Source organism: Echinops telfairi, unplaced genomic scaffold, assembly GCF_000313985.2.
Source record: "Echinops telfairi isolate 266 unplaced genomic scaffold, ASM31398v2 ScPeMD7_7424;HRSCAF=8462, whole genome shotgun sequence".
Classification (NCBI taxonomy): Eukaryota; Metazoa; Chordata; class Mammalia; order Afrosoricida; family Tenrecidae; genus Echinops; species Echinops telfairi.
The window spans coordinates 90641401-90664880 of record NW_022111324.1 but is presented as its reverse complement, the minus strand read 5'-3'; the positions used below and the strand labels follow the sequence as shown (position 1 = coordinate 90664880).

The 23480-nt window shown below is 38.1% G+C and overlaps 1 protein-coding gene across 7 annotated transcripts in view; it reads left to right on the top strand.

The window, feature by feature from the left end:
* Positions 1 to 23480, top strand: part of PCNX2 (pecanex 2) — a 326649-nt gene that overhangs the window by 204087 nt on the left and 99082 nt on the right. For all 7 annotated transcript variants that reach the window (XM_045297999.1, XM_045297998.1, XM_045297997.1 and 4 more), the window contains one exon: positions 22676 to 22784. In XM_045297999.1, the coding sequence (XP_045153934.1) occupies positions 22676 to 22784 (109 nt within the window). The remainder of the gene's footprint in view (positions 1 to 22675; positions 22785 to 23480) is intronic.

Genomic DNA, 23480 nt, shown 5'->3' with positions numbered 1-23480 from the left:
GCACCAACCAACCATTTCATCATCCTGATAAAATTCCAGAGAAATATCAAACACATGATCACTCAGAGCCTTGCTTATAAACAATTCTTCATCTATTGGTGATGATGTTTTGCATATTAACAATGCTTCCTCCAGCCATGGATTAATAATGCCCTTTTTTACTACTACAGGCAGAGCTATCAGTACTTGGGAGGTCAAGGCTTCAGAACTAAACCGACTTAAGAACCAATTTTGAAAACTCATCCCTATGGTTTTATTTTTTCATAATCATTCTGAGTACCAAGTGAAGCTTACATGTGCGTGAAGAGTTTTCTGTTAAAGACTGACTCACATAGTTGTGGAGGCCAGCAAGTCCCAAGTTTGGGGTCAGGGCTACCTTGACTTGTATAACTGCTGATGACCTGAAGACCAATAGGTCTGATCACAGGCTTCTGGCTGCAGAGACAAATGGAGTCAAGGTAGGCAGGCAGCTGACCACTTCCAGTATCAGCGGGCACCACGTAGACTGCAGACTCCAGTCTAAAGAACCAGGGATTTGGAGGTCTAGCCAGATGCAGGAGCTAGATCCAATAAAAAGCAAACAAGCTGTCACCTATTGTCCACTTATATTGGAAGCAGGTCACACATGTGGGGATACTTCCTTTTAATTGATTGGGTTGGGGAAGTGATCAGAGAAAGGGTGCTGCATCCTACCCTGATCTTTTTACAAATACACATAGCAGATCCCATTATGAAAGTGATTACATTATATTAAGTCACATGATAGTGGTTTATTACGTCTTAACTGCCAAACACTGAGAATCCCAGTCTAGCTAAGTTGATTCAAAACCTTTACTATCACAGACTTTAACAAGTTGTGAAAATTATCCCAGCTTCCCTTTTTTCTAAGTCATTTGGAAATGGGTATTACATTTTTGTCAAGTGCTTTTTCTGCACTGGTTGATATTATTATGTGTTTTTTTTTCAACCTGTGAATACGCTGAATTCTGTGGTGGCATAATAGTTGATCACTTGGCTGTGAACCGAAAGGTTGGATATCTGAATCCAATGAATCCACCCACTGCTCCACAGGGAAAAAAGACATACTGACCTTCTCCCGTACAGATTTCAGTCTAACAGACATGGCAAGCCAGCTCTACTCTATTCTATAGGGACACTGAGTGTCGCAAGTGATTCAACTACATATGACAACAACACGGTGAATTCTATTGATTGAATTTTCCATATTAAGTTACCTTTCCTTACCTGGAGTAAACACCACTTGGTCATAGTGCAGTTTTTTGAAAATAATATATTGCTGAATAATATTTATAAATATTTTGTTAATGATTTTTGCATCTCTATTCACAAGAAGGAATCTTGGATGTGCAGTGGTTAAACACTCAACTGCCTACCAAAAGGCATATTGTTTAAACCAACCAGTCATTCTGTGTATGTGTGAACCTACTTCTCTAAAAATTTACAGCCTAGCAAATCCTATGGGGAAATTCTCCCTTTTCCTGTATGGAAATTATGGGTTAGAAACCAACCCATGGCAGTGTTTGGTTTTGGGTTTATATTCATGAGAGATATTGGCCTATTGTTTTGTATGTGTGTGTTTGTGTGTCTGCTATTTCTATGGTTTTAGGTCTATTCAAATTATGAGAGTAAGTGAAAAAGTATTACTATTAAATCATAGAATTCTTTATGAAAAAAATGATCAAATATAAACCTATTGTTTCCCATTGAATATCCCCCTTATAGCAATGGTTCTCAACCTTCCTAGTGACGTGACCTTTTAATTCATTTCCTCATGTTGTGGTGACCCCCTAACCATAAAATTATTTTTGTTGTTACTTCATAACTGTAATTTTGCTACTGTTATGAATCAGGCAATCCCTGTGATCGGGTTGTTCAACCTCCAAAGGGGTCGGGACCCACAGGTTGAGAACTGCTGCCCTATACATTTCTGGTCAGTGTTTCCATCTCTCTAACCCTTTCCCAAAGAATTCCGTGCTTGCACTACACCAAAATGGCAGTTTTGACATCTCCAAGGGACTCAAATTATGTTCCTTTTATGAGTTTGAGCAACAAAAAGAAGCCGGAAGGGCCGAAATCAAGGCTATGGGGTTGATTGGATAAAGTTTCCTAACAAAATGGTCACCTTACAGCCTGGGTCCCCTTTAAGGATGAGCAGGTGCATGGTGATGAAGGAGCACAGTTCCTTGGTGCAACTCTCCTGGCCCTTTTCTCACTAATGTAGTTTTCAAATTTCTTCAACTATCTTTATAAGCCCCCTTGGTCACCTTGTGCCCTTCAAGAAAATGTATGACCTTTATGGAATCCCTCCCACAAAGAATTGTCATAACTTTCTGAGACCTCTCTGCCTTGAATTCAACTGACCTAGCAGGTCATCCCAGAAATCACTATTTTTGGTGGGACTTGTTTTTGGCATGTACCCTGAAGAGTCTAAGCCAAGTGTATTACTTAGACAACTTGTCTACAACCATCTGCTAATCACATAGACGTGTTTAAACAACTTTTGATAGGAAGTCCATGATTGCAGTATTAACTGACTCTAACAAAATACTTTTGGACTTATCTTTGCCTTGACTTAATATTGGAAAGTTTTGATAGTTTGTGTTTTTGAGGGATTGCTCCATTTTCCCCTAAATTACAATTTATATCCATACTGTAGTTCATGTTGTTGCTAGGTTCCAAAGTGTTGTTCCACACCCTGGCAATGAAGCATTGCTTAACTAATGCCATCCTTAGTCTCTGCTGCCACTGATTATATACTCTTAATAGCGGATGGGGGAAGAGATAGACATATAACATGTTTTTGAAGCAATGTCATAAATTAAGTAAAATACCTATATTTACCAATTGCCAACAAGTACATTCTAACTCATGGCAACTCTGTGTGTCAGAGCAGAACTGTGATGGATGGTTCTTCAGAAATAGATCATCAAATCTTTCTTCAGAGATGCCTGCTGTGCAGTGGGGTGGGGGTTGGGGGACTGCAAACTTCCCGTTAGCAAATGAATGTGTGAATCATTTACACCACCTAGGGACTTCTGCTCCTCATTTACTAAATACTTACTAGGTCTGGAGTGTAAAATTTTATATGCATTATCTCATTTGATGTTCATTACAAATTTATGAGGTAGGTGATATTATTTCATCTGGTTTTGTGTATGAGAGCACGAAGGCTTAGAGAAGTGTTAAGTTACTTATCCAAGATCACACAACTAGTAAGAGGCAGATATGGGATAAGAACATAGGTCTAACTCTCAAGCCCACGTGTCACCATGGGGCTAGATGTATTATGTTCCATATAATATGGGATTATATGCCAAATACTTTGGAAATATCCAGGAGGGGGCACCTCATTTAGGGAAACAGGGGGAAAGTGTCAGGGAAAACTTCAGAGGGTCTATCACTTTGAACCTCTCTTTAAATCCTTTTTATTTCCTCTTATTGAGTTATTTCTTGGATGCCCTGCTGTTGCAAGTTAAGTGCTTAGCTACTACTGCTGGTTTCTGAGGTGGTTTACCTCGGTTCTTATAAATCAACACTGAAAGAATTCCTGCAGCAGAAGCACTTTTGTAAATCCACGAGAAAAGGAAGTTTCGGGTATGACCGCCTCAGAAAGTACACGCTCTCTCTAGAAAGGATGCAAGACTGAGCAGGGATCACTCAAGAGTTTCCGACTGAAGACGGCCCCTTCAACCCCTCCGAGGATCGTGGAACAAAACACATGGAAGGAGGACTGGAATAGGAACTTGAATCCAGAGTCTGGGGACAAGAGTAGGAAACCCCAAGAAAGTAGAGCAGAGTGCTTAAGGGAGAAACCCCACCCTCCAACCTGCAAGAGAGCATTCGAACAAGAGGGAGTGGCTTACCTCAGTCTGCTATTTAGCCCCTCCTGTCCCCACTGGCTGAGGGGTGGGGGTGGGCATGGTGGAGGGTATTGGCCAATCTTATAGGCTGAGTTCAGGTGCACCTGTGTGATGGCACCCTGGCGCCTAGGTGTGGGTGTGCCCAGGTTGATCTCAACCTGTAAACCAACAATAGTTTAGTTGAATTAGTAAAAAGAAAGTCTGTTTTTAACTTTATGTTCTTTAAAGAACAATCTACATCGTCCCCTGGGGGGTGATTGAATAATGTTCTCTAGTATAAAATGACAATACTCTTTCTAAGGTGAACCAGACATATACAAACCACAGATAAATGAATGGATTTTGGGTTTCCACTTAATTCTAGCCCCAATCTAAGAGCAATTAGTTCTTGCAACATGAGCCTGTTTGATGCTTGACCTCATGAAGAGATCACTGAAGATTTGGATGCTATTGCAAAGTGAAGAAACTAGATGGTCCTGGTTATCAGAAAGAATAGTGTCTGGGTTCTTAAAGGCTTATTTTCAAACAAAAGTCATCTCAGTGAGATTTCAGCAAAGTCCACGTGGAAGAAGCACACTAGCCTGTGTGATCCAAAGATTGTAAATAATAGAGCCCAAATTTAAAAGCAGGAATGACATCAGAGCTTAGATTGTGAACACCTAGATTGTAGAAGGTTATGGATGACAGTCAAAGTCCAAAATCCATTAGCAGGGTCCACACATAGAGTTAGCCTTGGATGAATCTCCTGTGATCATAGTTGGGGGATGTGAATTGCCCTGCTATCAAATAGAGGACATTGTAAAATCAATTATGACAGACATAATTAGGTCAAATATAATATCATTTGATCTCCATTTAGAACCATTTTAAAGCTTTTTTTATTTTTAAGTGAAGGGGAAATGGATTGAATCCCCTCTGACCATGGACGATGGATGTGAATAGGGTTACTATCACGCAGCATGCATTGAAAAGTGGATTGTTGTCAATGCAGTTAGGGTTACCACTATCATTTGCCCTTCCTTACGACCCATTTAAAACTTGTCTAGTTTTTAATCTTTATGCTTTCTTTTGATTGAGATTTTTCTCTCTTTCTCTTCATTATTTTTGTTAGGTTGTTGTTATTGCTTGTTTGTTTGTTTTTAAAATGTTTTTCTGTATATGAAACCTAGGATAGGTCAATCTATTGAGATAGTACTAGTAATGGTCCCTTGGGAGTATGGCATAGGAGATTGGGGGGAAATGGAGAGCCACTAACAATGAGCACAAGATTGAAGGAAATATTCTAAAACTGACTGTTGTGATGATTGTACAATTATTCCCCCCCCCCATAATCATTTTTATTAGGACTTAATTCAGGCATCATACCATTCAAAAGTTCACTCATATCAATCAGTGTTGTGCAATCACTGCCACAATCAATTTCAACTCATTTTCTTCCTTATCGCCCTCCTTGATATCAGCTCCCCAATAATCCCTCCCTTCCCTACCACATCCCAGGTGAACCCTTATTCCCATTAGTGTCTTTATAGATTCACCAAATCTGGGTTTCATATACTGCAAAACACATAAAGATACGTAACAGAGAGTCAAGAATACTATCAACCAACAAACAAAGCCCCAGAAAATATTAAAAATTAGATCAACTCAAAGTGTATTCAAAGGGAGTCTAGTGACTTTCCTATGAATACAGCATTCAAGTGAGAGTGGCCATTGAAGTCTACTGTAATCATCTCTCCATTATTTTCTGTCTGATAACCAGGCTATTCCTATCTGTCACATATGGCCAGAGGGGAATCACTAGAGGCTTACTTGCAAACCATGGTACTCAGAATTTAAGCTCTAATACAATATATGGGTTTAGAATCAATGTTCTAACATTACAGATACACAATCTTAACTTAGATTGACTTGGAGTGTTGTTGCTCGGTGCCATAGCATTGGTCCCAACACATACCAAAGTGATAGGAAACAGAATGGAACTTTGCCAGGTCCTCCTGTCCTGACAATGCTTCTCAAACGTGAGCCCATTGTTGCAGTCACAGTGTCAGTTCAGCCCTTGAGACCCTCCTCCTTTTCAATGCCCTCTACTTGACCAAGCATAGAGTCCTTCTTCAGGGACAAACCGCTCCTGAAAACATGTCCGAGACACATCAGATGAAGTCTCACCAGCCGTGCTCCTACGGAGCACTCAGGCCTTACTTATTTCAAGAGAGATCCATTTGTCCTTTTTGCAATCCTTGGTACTTTCAATAGTTTTCTCCAGCACCATAGTTCAAATACATAAATTCTTCTTCGGTCTTCTTTATTCAATGTCCAACTTTCATACGCATATGAGGTAATTAAAAATATCATGGCTTGGGTCAGGTGCACCTTAGTCCTCAAAGCAACATCCTTGCTTTTCAGTGTGCCAAAAAGGTCTTGTACAACAGACTTACCTAATGCGGTTTGTCTTCTGATCTCTTCACTGCTGTTTCCATGAGCCTTGATTGTGGATCCAAGCAAGACAAAAATCCTTAACCTCAACCTTTTCTGCATTTATCATGATGTTACCTATTGGTCCGGTTGTGAGGACTGTAGTCTTCTTTACATTGAGTTGTAATCCATACTGAGGGCTGCAATCTTTGATCTACATCAGGAAGTGCTTCAAGTCCTCCTCACTTTCAGCAAACAAGGTCATGTTATTTGCAGATCATAAGTTGTTAATGCTAGCTTCCTTGGGTGGGAAATACCTCGATTCGTGGCCTCACACAAGAAAGAATTCACGCTGACGCCTGGTTTGTGATCCAAGTGAGTTTTATAAAGGATAGAGGATGTTTCCAGTTAAGAAGACAAGCACCCTCATAGCTCTGCACACCACGTGGCAACCTGAGGCCAGAGAGAGACCTTGGCCTCGCTGACCACAGCTGGAAATGAGGCCAGCTGTCTCCAAGTTCCAGCCTTTTGGGACCTTCTGCTGGAAGCTGTGGTTGATGATATTGGTTGACCCCATTGGCTGAATTAAGCCCACCTGGCCTACATTGTGACCCACCCAGGTGTACCATGCACCTAGGTGTACCGCCCCACTGGCTCAGGCCTGAATTGGCGCATGCCCTTTATCGGCTTTATTGGAAGCTTTTATCGGCTTCCAACTTCCTGTAGGGGGCCCCTAGGCATGGAGAGGAACATACCCCTATCCGGCTACCTAACAGTTAATAATCCATCTTCAAATGATGATGCCACACTCTTATTCATATGAACCAGATGCTCTGCTTATTTACTGAGCATATAGAATGAACACATGCTGAGAGGATGCAACCCTGTCCCACACCACTCCTAATTTTAAACTATGCATTATTCCTTTGTTCCATTCTTAGAACTGTCTCAATCCATGTACAAGTTCTAGATGAGGACAATGAAGCATTCTGGAATTTCCATTCTCCTCAAGGTTGTCTATAGTTCGTTATGATCTACACCGTCAAATGACTAGGCATAGTAAAGGAAACATAAGACACGTATTTCTGGTGGTTTTTGCTTTGAGTCAAGGCCCATCTGACATTCACAGTGATATTCCTTGTTCCATGTCCTCTTCTGAATCTGTCCTGAAACTCTGGCAACTCCCTGCCAATGTACTGCAGCAACCGTTGTTGGATGACCTTCAGTCAAATTTTACTTGCATGTGATATTAATGATATTGTTATATAGTTTGAGCATTCTGTTAGGTCACCTTTCCTTGGAATGGATACAAATATGGATCTCTTCAAATAAGTAGCTGTCTTCCAAATTTCCTGGCATAGACAAGCGAGTGCTTCCAGCCCATCAATTTGTTGAATCATTTCAATTGGTATTCTATCAATTCCTGGAGCCTTGTTTTAGGCTAATGCTTTCAATGCAGCTTGAACTTCTTCCTTCACTACCATTGGTTCTTACTTTATGCTACCTCCTGAAATATGCTACTAGGGGAATGCCCACTAGTTCTTTTTGGCACAGTGACCTTGTGTTCTTTCCATCTTCTTTCGATACTTCCTGCATCGTTCAATATTTTGCCCATATAATCTTTCAAGATTGCATCCCAAGGCTTGAATTTCTTCTTGAGGTCTTTCAATTTTGGATATGCTGGTGTGTCCTTCCCCTTTCGTGTTCTAATTCTAGGATTTTGCACATTTCATTATAATATTTGGCTTTGTCTTCTTGAACTGCCTTTGAAATTTCCTAGCCAGCTTACTGATGTCATCATTTATTCCCTTTGCTTTAGCTACTGTATGATTAAGAGCAAGTTTTAGAGACTTTTAGGACATCCACTTTGGTCTCTCTTCTTTTTTTCCTTTCTTTTTAATGAGCTTTTGCTTTCTTCATGAATGATGGTCTTTATGTCCTCATATGAGCTTCTGTCATTTAGTGTTCTCAGAATTCAGGTGGGATACTCAAGGTTATATTTTGGCTCTCGTGGCCTTGTTTTAATTGTCTTCAGCTTTATCTTTAACTTATATATGAGCAATTGATGGTCTATTCCACAGTCTGGCCCTGAATGGATTTTAGCTGTAAATATTGAGTTTCTTCCACATCTCTTCCCACAGCTGTCATCAATTTGATTTCTTTGTATTCCATGCAGAGAAGTCCATGTGTGTAGTTACCTTTTGTGCTGAAAAACAAAAAAGAAAGGTATTTGCTATGAACAAGTCATCGGTTTTGCAGAATTCTACCCTGCAATCACCAAGTCCACACTTTTCAACTACTGTTCCTTCCTCTTTGCTTCCAACCTTTGCATTCCAATCACCAATAACTATCGATACATCTTGATTTCATGTTTGATCAATTTCTGAAGAAGTTGGTAGAATTCTTCAATTTCGTCATCACTAGCTTTTGTGACTGGTGCATAACTAGTATATTAATGCTAACTACTATAAATACTGAACTGCCTTCAACTACTATAGTACCTCATATTAGAGTAAGACCCTTGTACAGTTCCAATTCTTCCCTTCCATCCTTTGTGCTATTGTTCTCTTACAGTTATTTCTACATGTACTATAAACATACACTATATTGTTCATATATTTGCTTTAGGCATATTTTAGAACAATATGGGCAAATCTTATTATTTATTCCATTCTTATATCCTTTGTATCTTTTTTAGATCTAACGTATCATATTTTCTCTGAAAAATCTCTTTGAATATTTTCTGTAGTGTAGGTATGAGGAAATTCTGTCAGTTTTGTTTGTGTAAAAAGTATATTTCCTCTTTCTTTTTACTAGATATTTCCATGTTGACTTCCCCCCTCCCCCGTTGACATGTAGCACGGTTACTCTATTGCCTCTGGCTTGCATTATTTCTAAAGAAAAACTCATCTAAAATTCTTACCCTTATAAGTAAGTCTCTCAGTCCTCTAAAGATGAAAGCATTTGTTGTCCTTTTTTCAGTAAAATGTTTTGGGTTTTTTCCCACAAAGGAGGAGTCTCACAGAGTTTTAACCACTCCATGTCTGTCATTTCCTCCCTTCAGTTCAGTTCCACACGAGATACTTTCTTAGGGTTCTTTCCAGAGTTTTCTGTGAGAATATAAAGTAGGATTTCTATGGTCTCTAAGCTCATACTGTCCCGCCAGCTCACACTTGATCTTCAAGAAGGTACCTGACACTCCATTTATTTTGGGCTACATAATTAGGTGCTTATACCCCATTTTCTAATATGATAACATTTTTGCAAGCTTTTTTTACTGTAAGGATAGAAGGCATGTACTTTTCAGTTTTCTATATCGTAGAATAGAAACCAAAAGTCTTCTTAACTACTTGTTAATCTTAATGAAATTTTAAACAAATTTAGCATATTAGTTAGGATATTTGGATGGCAAATAGCAGAAACCGAACTTAAAAATAAGAATGTATTGTTTCACATAACTAAACCCCCCCTAGTGTTAGCAGGATTGTGTCTTTATATTCTTTTTCTTTATTTGTGTTTGCTTGATTCTGGCTAGTTTATTTCTTCATGAACCTTCCCCCCACCCCCCCACCCCCCCCATAAACATGCAGGATAAGTGCCAGAAGCCAAATACACAGTAAGTACAAAAATATTGCCACAAAATCATAGAAACCATTAGTAAATAAAGTTACCAAAAATGTGAAGCTATTATTTCTAAATATCATGTACTCCTCTAAGTCTATATACTTCTGAAAACGGTATTTTCATCTTTTTAACTCTTCACCAGGGAATTCTGTGCTCTTCAATGTACATTTGTGTACACCACATCAAAACGGTAGCTTTGACATCCTTGAGAAAAACAATGCTCCTTTTTACATTTTCTTTGAATTTTGGGAACAAAAGTGTCTGAAAGGACCAGGGTCCTTCAGGAAAATGTATTACTATTACCCCTTTTATAGCCTCCAAAAAAAGGATTGTCTTAACCTTCTGAGTTGACCTCTCTGCCTTGAATTCATGTGACGTAGCAGATCCCATGGGAAGCCACTGTTTACATTGCGCCTTTTTTTTTCTTGGAAAGCACCCTCAAGAAGATTAATGTGACAAGTGTATTACTGACGGAACTCGTCTACAGCTATCCACTGATCACAGAGACATGTTTAACTATACTTTGTTTGGAGTAAACCCATGCATATTATGAACTGGAACCCTAGAATCATTGCTTTTTATTTTTTCCCTTATCCTCATAGTCATGTAGCAATTATGGTAGAAATAACATTATTTCCTATTGTCTGCATATTGATCATGTGGAAAATTCAGGATCTTGTCCTGCTTGCATCAACCGTCTACTTGGTATCAGGCATAGTTACCTAGGAGAATATGAAATATGACTGGACCCACAGAGATGGATGGTACTCTACTGGTCAAGCTGCAGGTTGAAGGAGGGCATCAGGTTGCCAGCCACTGCACTGATTCTGTAGGGTCTGTTAAGTGAGTATCTGAGATAAGTTAGGAAATTTCTTTCAATTATGCATTTGAACTCAGTTTTATATTGTCAATGTCATTCAGTAATATAATGATTCAATAGATTGTTTAATAAAACAACAAAGTACTGTGCAGCTAGTTAGGTATAAACTAGAGAAAGTTCTACCAATGTTGAATATTCCCATGACATAAAATATAAAAATAAAATTTCAAAAATGCATATATTATTAATCCAATTTAACAAAAGTATGCATATATATATGCATATGCAGAATATGCTTAGAAAGATAACTCCTCCAGCTATGGCTTGAACTGGAAGTGAGATAAGATTGAGAACAATAACAGGAACTTTCATTTTATATCTTATGAAATTCTGTATTTTCTGATATTTTTTCATTGAGCTTATATTAATTTTTATTTTAAAAATATTAAAATTTGAAATCTAGGTGTTTAAAGCAGAAACTTTCAGGTATATGGAAAAAAATCACTGTATGGAGGAATCATTTTATTCCTCTGTGATTAATGAAATGTTATTATAAGGATACAAACTTAAATGAATTATATAAATTAGTTATTCAAGTGGTATGTAAGGATAATGAGACAGGATCACATTCAAAAGAGATGGAGGAAAAAAACCTTCTAGTTATAGATTTTAATACTATTTTTTATTAAAATGCTGTATGGGTGAAAGTAGTAGCATATGTAAGGATGCTTATGAACTTCATTTTCTTACCTATGTCTCAAGAGTAGTAGTTACCAATCACAAGATTATAGAAAGTCTTGGAGAGTGAGGAAGGCCCTAGAAACAGAATCCAGAAGGATGTCTTTCCTGCAAAGGAGAAAGCATACTAAATAAAATCAAGAAGAAAGTGGAAGAAACGGTGTCATTTATAGAGTAATCAGATTAAGAGTAATTTATGGAATGTTAAGGATTAACAAATCAAAAATGAAGGAAGAATGTTGTAAAGCTTTATTATTTTAAACACTTTCCTCCAGGTTAATGGAACAAAGACAACCAACCATCTTTTCACTGATGGCTTTCATTATGTCCTATTTCTTCCTTGCTGAATTTCACTCTTGCATCGTTTTTCAGTGATTATCACAAGAACCTGTACCCCTAATGATGACTACAAGTCCACATATACACTCAGATGCAGATTGCAGTTAATTCCAAGAAGTTTAGACTAGACTTTTTCTGTGACTTCTTGATAGATGATATGACTTAATGTACAGTGGTAACTTCATTTGCATTTATGGCTACCCTAATTAGCAGTTATGAAACATGAACCTAACTATATTTTCTGACTGTTGTGTTCTCCTAGGGGTCTGAAGTTGTTTGGCTGCATAAAGTTGGCTAATCAAAGAATCAAGGCTTATTGCACTTTCCTTCATTAGTACCACATTCATTTGCTTAAGTAATCCACCCCTGCTGAGCCTTGTATTATTCCTGTTTCACTTCTTAGTAACAATTTCCCAAAGTGCACTTCACAGATGATAAATGGTTGCCCTCATTCTTCTCTCCCTACCTAGATTTTAGTTTCAATAGCTGTATTTTCAGTTTCCTATTTTAAGTTACTCTGATTTTTCTTTCTTGATTTATCTTACTTCAATAATTAAAAGAGTTTACTACTAAATAAGGGGTTTACTAATGTGTTAGTCCAGGTATACTAGAGAAATAAATCCATAGAAACTCATATGTGTATAAGAGAGAGTTTTATATAAAGGGTAATTGTATTTTAAGAAAGCATCCCAACCCAGTCCAGTCTAAGCCCATAAGTCTGATATTAGCCCATATGTCCAATACCAATCTATAAGGTCCTCTTCAGACTCATAAAACACATGCAATGATGCTGAATGCAGGATGATCACAGGCCAGTAGATAGAAACTCTTTGGATCCAGTGGCATTGTGAGCATCTCAGCGCTGGCAGGGGTCTCCACGTGGCTTCTCCAGTTCCTAGGGCTGCATCAGGGTAGGCCCATGTGACTTCTCCTTAGGGATGTCTTACAGGAAGTGAGCAGAGAGAGAGAGGTGTCCCCTGTCTCCAAGGAGGAAATACAGAAATTCCCAGAATTCTCAGGAGAAGGCCTTGCCCACACAGAGACCTCATTGGTTATATCTTGATTGATAGACCAGGCTCCACCCCTTCACTCGTAATCCTCTCAAATTGACACCAGATAATGTAGCTCGCAACTAATATTTAGCATTATCTTTTTGCAGGGTAAAGGAAAATCTTATTAATAGCTGGAAAAGGATTTTTATAGGTGGATACTTTATTTTCCACATTCTTTATACATCAATTGAACTGATCGTATGGTTTCTCTATTTTGTGAATTACAATGATATTATTCTAATATTAAATAAGTATGCCATGAACCAAATTTGATCATGGTGTATTTTTATGAATTTACTGATTAATTTTTAAATATTTATGAAGCATTTTTGCATTTTTGTTCAAAGTCAAGCGCATCTGTATTATAATAGTCTTGCCTAATTTTTGCATTTAAATATTTTCATGTTAACAATACATCAAATGGAATCTTAAAATATATCTTTCTGTTAAAATTTCTTCAAATCACACTAAAGATATATCTTTTGCTCAACAAATTGCTGTAGCTTTGTCCTACATATTTTGAATGTTACTAACTGCTTTTCATTATCATTCATTTCTAAATATTCCCTAAGATTATTATCAATTTTTGCCCAGTGATTAATTAATTACCAAAGTAACTGGTTAACTTGTTGTTTTTTGGCTCCTATCTGTTGTTCTTGCCTTCTATTGAATTGAATTAATTTCTACCTTTTTTCTACCTCTTAGCAGTTGCTTTTTAAGTTCTCAACTTTCACCCTCTGAACCAGCAGCAGCAGTATTATCTCTAGAGTTATTAGAAATGCAAAATTTAAGCTCCACCCTATGTTAGGCTGAGCTTTTTAGAGAAACAAAATCAGTGATGTATAAGAAACAAAATGCATGTAGTATAAGAAAGAACTTTATATTAAGAAATAATTTTATATCAAGGAAGCAACCCAGTCAAGTCCAACTCAAATTCATGGGTCAGATGCTAGCATGAGGCACTCGACTCATGCAGCTAAACAGGAAGGTGAAGCAGGCAGCTAGGAGGTTATAGGCTGGTAGCTGCAGAGTCACGTGGATCCAAGGTCCACAGCAACATGGCAGGGCACCAATAGCCTCCAGAGTCAGGGGGCCACATGGGCCACCAGTCCCAGAGATGAGACATGGGACCCAGTTAAGCTGGAAGGAAGGGCCAGAGAGCAAGAAGTTCTCCTCAGAATCTCTTATAAAAATGCGCTCACGGATATGTCCTTAGGCTATGGCCTGTTTGATAGGCTGTACCTTCACATAGGGGCAAGATGCCATAAAATCTAAACATCACAACCCCAAACCTACTACATCTGACTTCTGGAGTAGTTATCCTGGTCTTTATTTTATAACTTCCCCACGTGATTCTGATGCACATTGATGTTTGAAACGTTATCAGATTGCTGTTGTTGTTTAAGTGTCACCAAGTCATTTCCAACTCATAGCAACTCTATGTACAGCAGATCAAAATGCCCCCTGGTTCTGCACCATCCTTATTAAATGTATAATAAGCATGCTTGATTTAAAATACAAAATCGATTATTTACAATTTCTTACGTCCCACCCCAATTTAATGACTTTACTCTTTAATTTCTCCATTCCATTTTCCATAAGAATAGTATCTAGTACTTGGTTTCACCTTCAAACGAGTAACTATCTTTATAATTGCTTCTATAGGAAATCCTTATATTCATAGTCTAATATTCTAGCAACTTATTTTCTTACCATTATTCTTTCATTCTGTTTTTTCCATTCCAAACAATAATTACTAGGTGTATTCCTTCCAATACACTAATTCATGTTTTCTTCAATTCAGATAAATTCCAAGCAATTTAAATATTCTTCTCAGCAGGAGGAATAATATTAATTTCTGACAAAATACACATCAAAGTAAAAAAGCTACCATGAGAGACAATAAATCCATTATATAATAATGAAAGCCACAATTGAACAAGAAGACGTAGCCATAATAAACATCTATGAACAGGTAGAAAACTCTTAAGAATGGAAGAAAAAAATAGACCATAATACAACAATGTTAGGATATTTCAATACATAGCTTTTGAGCAAGGACAGATCAATTAGAAAATAAACAAAAATACAAAAGAACTAAGCAATATAATCAATCAACTTGATCTTTTAGACATATACAGAACACTGCATCAAACAAATCCACAATATACTTTTTCCCCCTAGTCTACATAGATGTACTCCAGAATAGATCATATAATAGGCCATAAAGCAAGGACGGGTGGGACAGGAAATGGTAAAAAAAGAAAGAAGAAGCTGCATACCAAGGGGTTTACTAGGATACTGTAACTTTTTGGATAACTGCAGGCTGTGCCACTGCTTTTCTTCGTATGTGTCATATTCCACAGACAAAAGGGAATGAACAGAAATGAATAGAATAAAAAATTTAAATCAAAAAGAGAGAGAGAAATGTCACAGCTTTACAAACCTGCCATCACCCCTACCCTCAGATTTCAACACTGGTTTGAGTGGTTATAAAAGGAAGAAACGCAACGTTGAAGCTGACTTAAATTATTTTGTGACAATCAAGCTAGTTTCAAACAAACACACACAAATGATAAATCAATAATAAACAAACCAACATTTCCTCTCCTCTTTCACTTTCACTTTCCTTCTGTGACTCCAATTAGATGTAAATGATTCTTTCTGACTTTATCTTTTATGCTTTTTCAGTCTCTTTTTTAATTTTTCATCTCTGTGCTGTGTTTTGGCATTTCTCTAATTTTCTGTTCTTCTATAATGAATCTGCTTTTTAACGATCTTCTGGGAATTTTAGTTATCTTCTACTTTCATAACTGATGTTTATTTTCTTCCAAATCCATTTGTTCATTTTCTAATATGCTACGTTTTTTATTATTGATTCTATTTTTGTTGGCTCCTTATCATTTATTTAGGTCATTTCATATTTCTGTATTATCTCAAATTCCTGGGATACCAACTAGCTTGTGTGTTGCATTTACTGACTTATTCTCATTTCCCAGTATTACGGATAATTTTGTCATGGTTTAAGCTTCAGTGGGACCTTGGATAATTTTGTCATGGTTTAAGCTTCAGTGGGACCTTGTTTTTTGCATGTGTCCCATTTATTGTGGAAATACCCCTGAATACTGCTTTTGCGTTTACCTTTGCAACAAAGTTCTGTTATCATCCACTATGCTTTATGTGCATTTCCTAGATTTATATTACTGTTCTCCTGGAATAGTTTAAATTCTACTCTCCTGCGTTAGGTTGGTTAGAGGTTTTTATGTATTTTGGGTGATTTTTGTTTATCGCACAGCAGGAAGAAGGCAAATCTGCTTGCTTTTCCTAGAAATGGTAGGAGGAGGAATTTTTCTAGTTTTCATGGAGTTGGCAAGTTTTCAAGTGCATTAAGACTCAAGTTCACTCTTCTCGGGCCTGTATACATATCAGTGCCCTGATAGAGTAGTCATAGTGTAAGTTTGTAGTATTTTTATTTTAAACTCCTATTTCGTATTTAGGGGCCGTGATGGTGTTGTGGTCACGAGTTGGGCTAAAATTCCCATGGTTGGCAGTTCAAAACCACCAGAGCTCCTTGGGAGAAAAACTGGGCTTTCTATTCATGTAAACAGTTACGGTCCCAGAAACCCATCGTGAGTAACTATAAGTCAACATTGACTGAATGGCAGTGAGAATTGGCACTTGATGCTGTTGTTGTTTCTTTCCTTCTTTTGATCTTGTCTAGTAATTATTTTTTCTTATATAATTTTAGAGTATTTATGTAATTTCATACAGGGTACTAGTCTTTTCATCAAAATGTCAAGGGATTCAGTTGTGTGGATCCTAACAATCTAAGGAGAGCCCTGAGAGAATGGGAATCCCAGATTACCTACTGGTTTTCATGTGGAACTTATAGGTGGATCAAGAGGCAGTTGTGCAAACAGAACAAGGGAATGGTGCCTGGTTTACAATCAGGAAAGGTATACTTCAGAGTTGTATCCTCTCACCATACTGACTCAATCTGTGTGCTAACAAATCACCCGAGAAACTGGATTCTATGGGGAGGAAAGTGGCGTCAGGATTGGAGCGTGGCTTATTAAGAACCTGTTGTATGCAGGTGACACCATCTGGCTTGCTGAGAGTGAAGCACTTGCTGGTGAAGATCAAGAACTGCACGTTTGGATGAACACTTAATGTTAAAAAAACCCACCAAATCTTCACAACTAGACCTATGGGGAACATCATGAAAGACTGAAGTCAAGGATTTTGTCTTGCTTAGATTCACAATCAATGTTCATGGAAGCAGCAAGTCGAGATCAAAGGGTGCATTGCATTGAGTACATCTGCTGGCAAGACCTCTTTAGATTGTTGGAAGCCAAGGGTGTGACTCTGAGGACTAAGGTGCACTTGACCCACTCGTGGTATTTTCAATGGTCTCATATGTATGTGAAAGTTGGACATTGAAAAAGGAAAACCGAAGAAGAATTGATGCATTTGAATTGTGGTGCTGGTAAAGTCAAGGGGCAGCAAAAAAAGAGGAGCCCTCAACACTGGGCCCAAGCATAGGAACAATTGTAAGGATGGCCCAGGATTCGACCGTATTTCACTCTGTAGTGCCTAGGGTCACTAAGATTTGGAACTGACTAGATAGCCCATAACAACAGCCTTTTATCATCACCTTCCTTCCTGAAACACATCAGTATTTGCTAAGCCTGATGTGTAGTGCTTCATGGGTCACCAATAAAAAATATTCATTAAGAGGGAATCCAGGACGGATGATCCCTTCAGGACCAGTGGTGAGAGTGGCGATACTGGGAGGGTAGAGTTAGGGTGGGTTGGGAAGGGGGAACCGATTACAAGGATCTACATGTGACCTCCTCCCTGGGGGACGGACAACAGAAAAGTGGGTGAAGGGAGACTTCGGACAGGGCAAGATATGACAAAATAATAATTTATAAATGATCTAGGGTTCATGAGGGAGGGGGGAACAGGGAGGGAGGGGAAAAATGAGCTGATGCCAGGGGCTTAGGTGGAGAGCAAATGTTTTGAGGATGATGAGGGCAATAAATGTACAAATGTGCTTTACACAATTGATGTATGTATGGATTGTGATGAGTTCTATGAGCCCTAATAAAATGATTAAAAATATTCATTAAGATAAAATCTATTTCTGCCTTTCTGAGATTTATACTTATAACCAATTAAATACCCAAGTATATTTATTTAACTTATAACAATGTATCTCATATATTCAGCCTGCACTTGAGAATATTTATGCTATATAATATCCTAAAGTGTAATTTTCTATTATCTGTTATTTTTTAAAAACAGTGCCATAGACCTGAGTCAATGTTGTCATGTCCTTGAATCTGTTCTTGAGTATTTCTACTCCCCATTTCACATCCTGTTCCTCTAAATTCCCAATAGTTTTCCTCAACCTATTTGGTTTACCTTTTATCTTGTGCTTGTTTATTTTATTTATTAATTTTTTGTGTGAATTGGATTCACAAAGACAGTGTTCTACCACCTACTTTGGTGAGTAATGACAAGGATTATAACAGTGCACCAGTAGCCATCTAACGTTAACCCGAGTTAACCTTAATTGATCTCTCTAACTTCCTCTTCTGGAAATGAAGTGGGACTAGATTTGGAAAATTTCATTGGAGTCAGGGTAGGACTCTAAAAACACCCAATTCTGAGCTATGTGCATTTGAAAATAAGATAGCCACTTGTCTTAACAGATGTTTATCAATCTTTTTTATAGCGCTCAGTAGTACACCACATTGTTCTAAGTAAGTACATCACAGGGAGGAGGTAATATTGCAATTAATCCTCTAGATTAGAAAAATCATGAACAAGGGTGGAGCTGGAATTCAAATCCAGAGTTCCTCAAACCCAGAATCTGAAGTACTGTGTTCTGTTGATACCGGGTTTGTCTTGGGCTTTTTTTTTTTTTTTTTGGTAGACTTCATAGTGGAGCCTTTAATCTTTGTACTATGTATAAAGAATCAGCATTTTTGCAGATTTGGCTTGTTCAAATATTAAGAACTGCAGTTGATTTTCTGAACTTCATATTTAAATATCTTACAAAACACATTTTATTCTTCACAATACTACCCAACCAACTCACTGCCATCGAGTCAATTCTGCCTCAAGTGAACCTGTAGGAGAGGCTAGCGCTGCCCTTGTGGGTTTCTGAGACTGTAACCTTTAGAAGAGTACATGTTCCTCAGGAGAAAGTTGTTTCTCCAGAGAAGCAGCTGGTGGTTTCGAACTGCTAACCTTGCAGTGAGCAGCCCAATGGGTAATGACTGCACTGCCAGGGCTCACAATATTAGTGTGGGGTGGTGGGGTGGCAGGGGAAGGAACAAAGGAATGCAACTGAAAAGAATGAAGGTACCTGAGGCCTTGGCTGCAATTAGAGCATGCCCATGTTTGATCTCCTTAAATGTCTGATTGTGAATTTTGCGTAAGTGCAATACAAGCTGCTGTGCTAACCAAACCCACTGCCATTGTATCCATTCTGATTCATAGCAAGCCTGTAGGTCAGAGTAGAACAGCCCCTGTAGGTTTGCCACTGTAACAGAAGTAGAAATTCTTGACTTTCTTCTGCAAGGAGGCTGGTAGGTTTGAACTGCTGACCTTGCAGTTAGAACTAGGTCACAAAGATGGGGCTTTCTACTCCCATAAACAACTACAGTCTTGGAGACCCACAGAGGTAGTTCTTCCTTGTCCTATCAGATCACTATGACTGGATGGCAGTGAGGTTTGTGGTGCTAAGCAAAAAGAAATAATTTTAATAGATTTTAAAAATTATAATGAAATAAAGTTGAACTCCTAGAGCTTTAAACTTGCAAATGAGGCTTTCCCTGGGGCTTCCTGTCTGATTGTATTTGCTATGCCTGACCTACTTTATTAGCTTTTTCACAAGGTGCCTTAAAGCCTTCCAGAGAACAGCGTACATTGAGCACCCAACAGTGATAGCTTTCTGTAACCCATGACTCATTTATATCATATGCAGGAGCCATGAATCCTGTAAGGTAACCTTGCTCATGCTTTTCACCTATGCATGAGTGACAATGGTAATTCTCAATACTCAGACAAAGGATTCTAAATAATGAATTTTCACCTATGTATGAGTGACAATGGTAATTCTCAATACTCGGACAAAGGATTCTAAATAATGAATCGACAAGAGGATTTGTCTGATAGAGTTTGTTAGTCATAAATGAGCAAGTTAATAGAAAAGAGCCCTACCCCTCTATCTCAGAAGTTTTGGCTTTTTATGTAACCTGAAAGTCTTGTGTTTGAATGTCTTCTGATGTAATCAGTATGTTCCTTCTAGAAGTGAGTTAGTGATAAGGATGAAAAGAAATGGTATTGGTCTTTGAGGGACATCTTTCATATCTTTTAACAGAAATGGATCAAGAGGTATAGCTATCAGTATCTCAGTTATACATGTCCCCGGTCAACTGGCAAAATACCAGAAATAAATACTGTGTTTTCCTGTGACCCCCCTCCCCCAAGAAGTGTCAATTCCAGCAGTTGTAACAGAGTGAATTACTCTCATCTGGTTGTGGAGGCTATGGAGTTTGTACTAAAGTTTAAGTGACTGAGCACTGAGTTTGCAGAAAGTTATGCTTTACAGTTGAAGCCCAAAATCCATTTCCCAGCCTCCACATCAATTCAGCCTCCATTGAATTCCTTCTGACCATTGATAGGCAGGGGTGCATTGCTGTCTCTCCTCTAGCTGATCAAGAAGTGCCATAACCTTCGGAGACAGAGCCTGGGTGTCCCCTGAATGGAAGTTGGGGTGCTAGAGTCTCACAGTCACGAGTCACCTCCTGTGCCTTGGTTGGAGGGCCCTGAACCAACCTTACACGTTTTTCTTTCTAACATAATGTTTGTGTCCCAATCATGGTCCCACTCCCGCTTCTGTAGTCCCAACCCAGTTTATCATTCATGCTTTTGGGAAAAATTCCTGTGTTCTCCTGTCTTTTATAAACTCCCAAATCTCTGCAAGCCCTTGAATCCCATTGCAGTCTTGTTTGTGCTAATGATCTCTCCTCTGGATGATGTGTCTTTGTCTTGTCATTTCCTCTTCACAATTTAAAAATGTTTTTGTAAGTTATATTTGAGAGTTAGGGTCTCTGTTGTAGCCTAAAACTAGCTCGATCCACAGTAAATACAGGACACTCAAACCATCCCAAAGATCAAACAAAAGTGGCTTTTACACAGGAAGAATTTTGAAGTCAACCCTCTGTGATTGATGCAAATGAGGAAAGAGCGAAGAAAGTAAAAAGTTTAAAAAAACGGGAAAATTACTGTGATTCTTATAATTTTCAGTTTGCTGTTTAAAATAACAATGTATAATTTGCATATCGTTATGCAACTCAATGTGTTTTGAGAATAAATAAAACAAACAAACAAACAAGGAAAGTGAAAAGTTATGATCAAAACAGCTGTTTTACTGCCCCAGTGTTCTTATTCCTTGCAGTTCCCTAAATCCCATCTTTAGCCTTTCTGTTTTCCACTTTCCTTTTGTACTTCCTACTTTCCGTATTTCATCGATTTTCCTCTCTTTGGCTCTCTCTCTCTCCCTCCCTTGGCCACACTTCCTTTGCTTTACTTCACTTTTAACTCTTCAGTTACTACTTAAAATTCACTGTTAGCTCTACAACTGGGATTCCTAGACATATAGATATAAACTAGAAGCCTGTGATTTGTTAAGATTTCCATTTTCACTGTGCCTTTAAAAACACTTTTATCTTCTGTGATATAATTCTATACATATCTTCTATGTCTAGTTCTACTCTAAGTTTTTCTCCCAGACTCCAACCTTGTGAGAATTTGGTGAGGCAAGAAAAGGGAGGGGAGGATTTGGAGAATATTCTATTTTACCTCCTTTTTCCTTCTTACACTTACAGTAAGCAATTAAAAGTCACCTCAGGTGTGGATGGCAACATTGCAAGATTGCCTTTTTACTGTAGACCTAAGTTAAGTCGATCCCTGGAACCATTCCTTAATGCTCTCTTTCTTATTACCCCTTTCCAATGGGATCTGGTTTTCCAGGTAATAGCTATCAAAATCTAATTAAATAGCTTATATTTTCTTTTCTTTTGATATCATTCGATTTGTTGAAGGCATTTTATTGCCTCGCATGCTAGCTAAACTGGGAATAAGCATCTCCTGCCATTTGAAGTTCCTTTTAATTAGGAAGCATGTATGTGGGTCCTCTGAACATGCCTGACGGAATACTTGCTCAATACAGCTGAAAGTAACAGCATGTTCCCCGTGACCATTCCCTCCGCCCATTTCACCCCAGACCTCTCTCTGCGTGTATGTGTGTGACGGCTTGTTTAAAGAGACAGCTTCCACATCTTACCCTGGCTTTCTCAAGTATATCTGAACTTGTGATTCACTGCTGTATACTTAGTTTTTCTAGCAAAAGTAGCTGAAGATATAAGATTCACTTAATAAACAAAAATCTCAACAATGTCAATGATAGCTTTTTGTCCGCATTCCCCTCTAAATGTCTGGGTACAATGAGTGGGAAGGGAGCTCAGCTGTGGTGGTCCCTCCCAGAAAGGCAGAGAGGCACCGTACCAACAGGTTGAATTAATTAAAGAAACACGTAGGCACTCAAAGTAACTCATGACCAGCCTCTTGTGATTTTACAACATCACAATATGTCTTCATTTCATCGAGGACATAGGAAGGCGTGAGAGTCGGCACTGATTTCACTGCCCCTCCCATCTACAGCACCTTACGGTAAATGACCTTGGCACAATGGTTGTGGTTTCTGATGAATCTCTTTGTTCTTTGGCTTTCAGCTTGGGGACCTGCTTCACAAGTTACAGTTCGTCATGACCTATGTGGCTCCTTGGCAGATGGCGTGGGGTTCTTCATTTCATGTGTTTGCTCAGCTCTTCGCAATTCCTCATATCCTTTCTGCGTCTAGTTCCGCTGTGAGCTGAGATTTGAATTTTATGCATACAAGCTTTTTAGTGAACCTTGGTAATAAAAGATTTGAAAGTTTTTAAGACTATATTTTAATGGGGCGGAGAGACACTTTGAATTCCCTTCAGGCCACTTATACTTAAAAGATGATTCTTAATTTTGAACTCTTCCTGCTTCTTAGTGCATATGCAAGACTTACTTCTATTTATTTATTTATTTGTTGTTTATAATCTTTCCATTTCCTATGCCCAGCTATGCTCTAAGATATCCTGTCTATTGAATGGAAAGCTCTTGACCAAACCACTCTGTTGACTTGTACAAAATAATGCAAATCAATTTGCAGCTCTTAAAAATTGAAGATAGGGTAGATGTATTCAATATAACATTAGAGACTATATATTACGATGTAATGTACTTAGCATATACCTGAGTCGTATTCAAAACCGAGAATTAGGTATAAACAAAATTGTCCAACTATTTTTGAAGGTCAAAAAATATAAATTATGAGTTTTTCTTAGTTTCATATATATGTGTGTATAGATTACATATTTACACATGTATATATACCTATATAATGAGAGAGACTATGAGACTAATAAAAATATTTTGGACTTAAGCCTGTAAAATTTTTTTATTCTCAGTGAATTTATACTTTCTAAATGTTCACAGACTACTTTC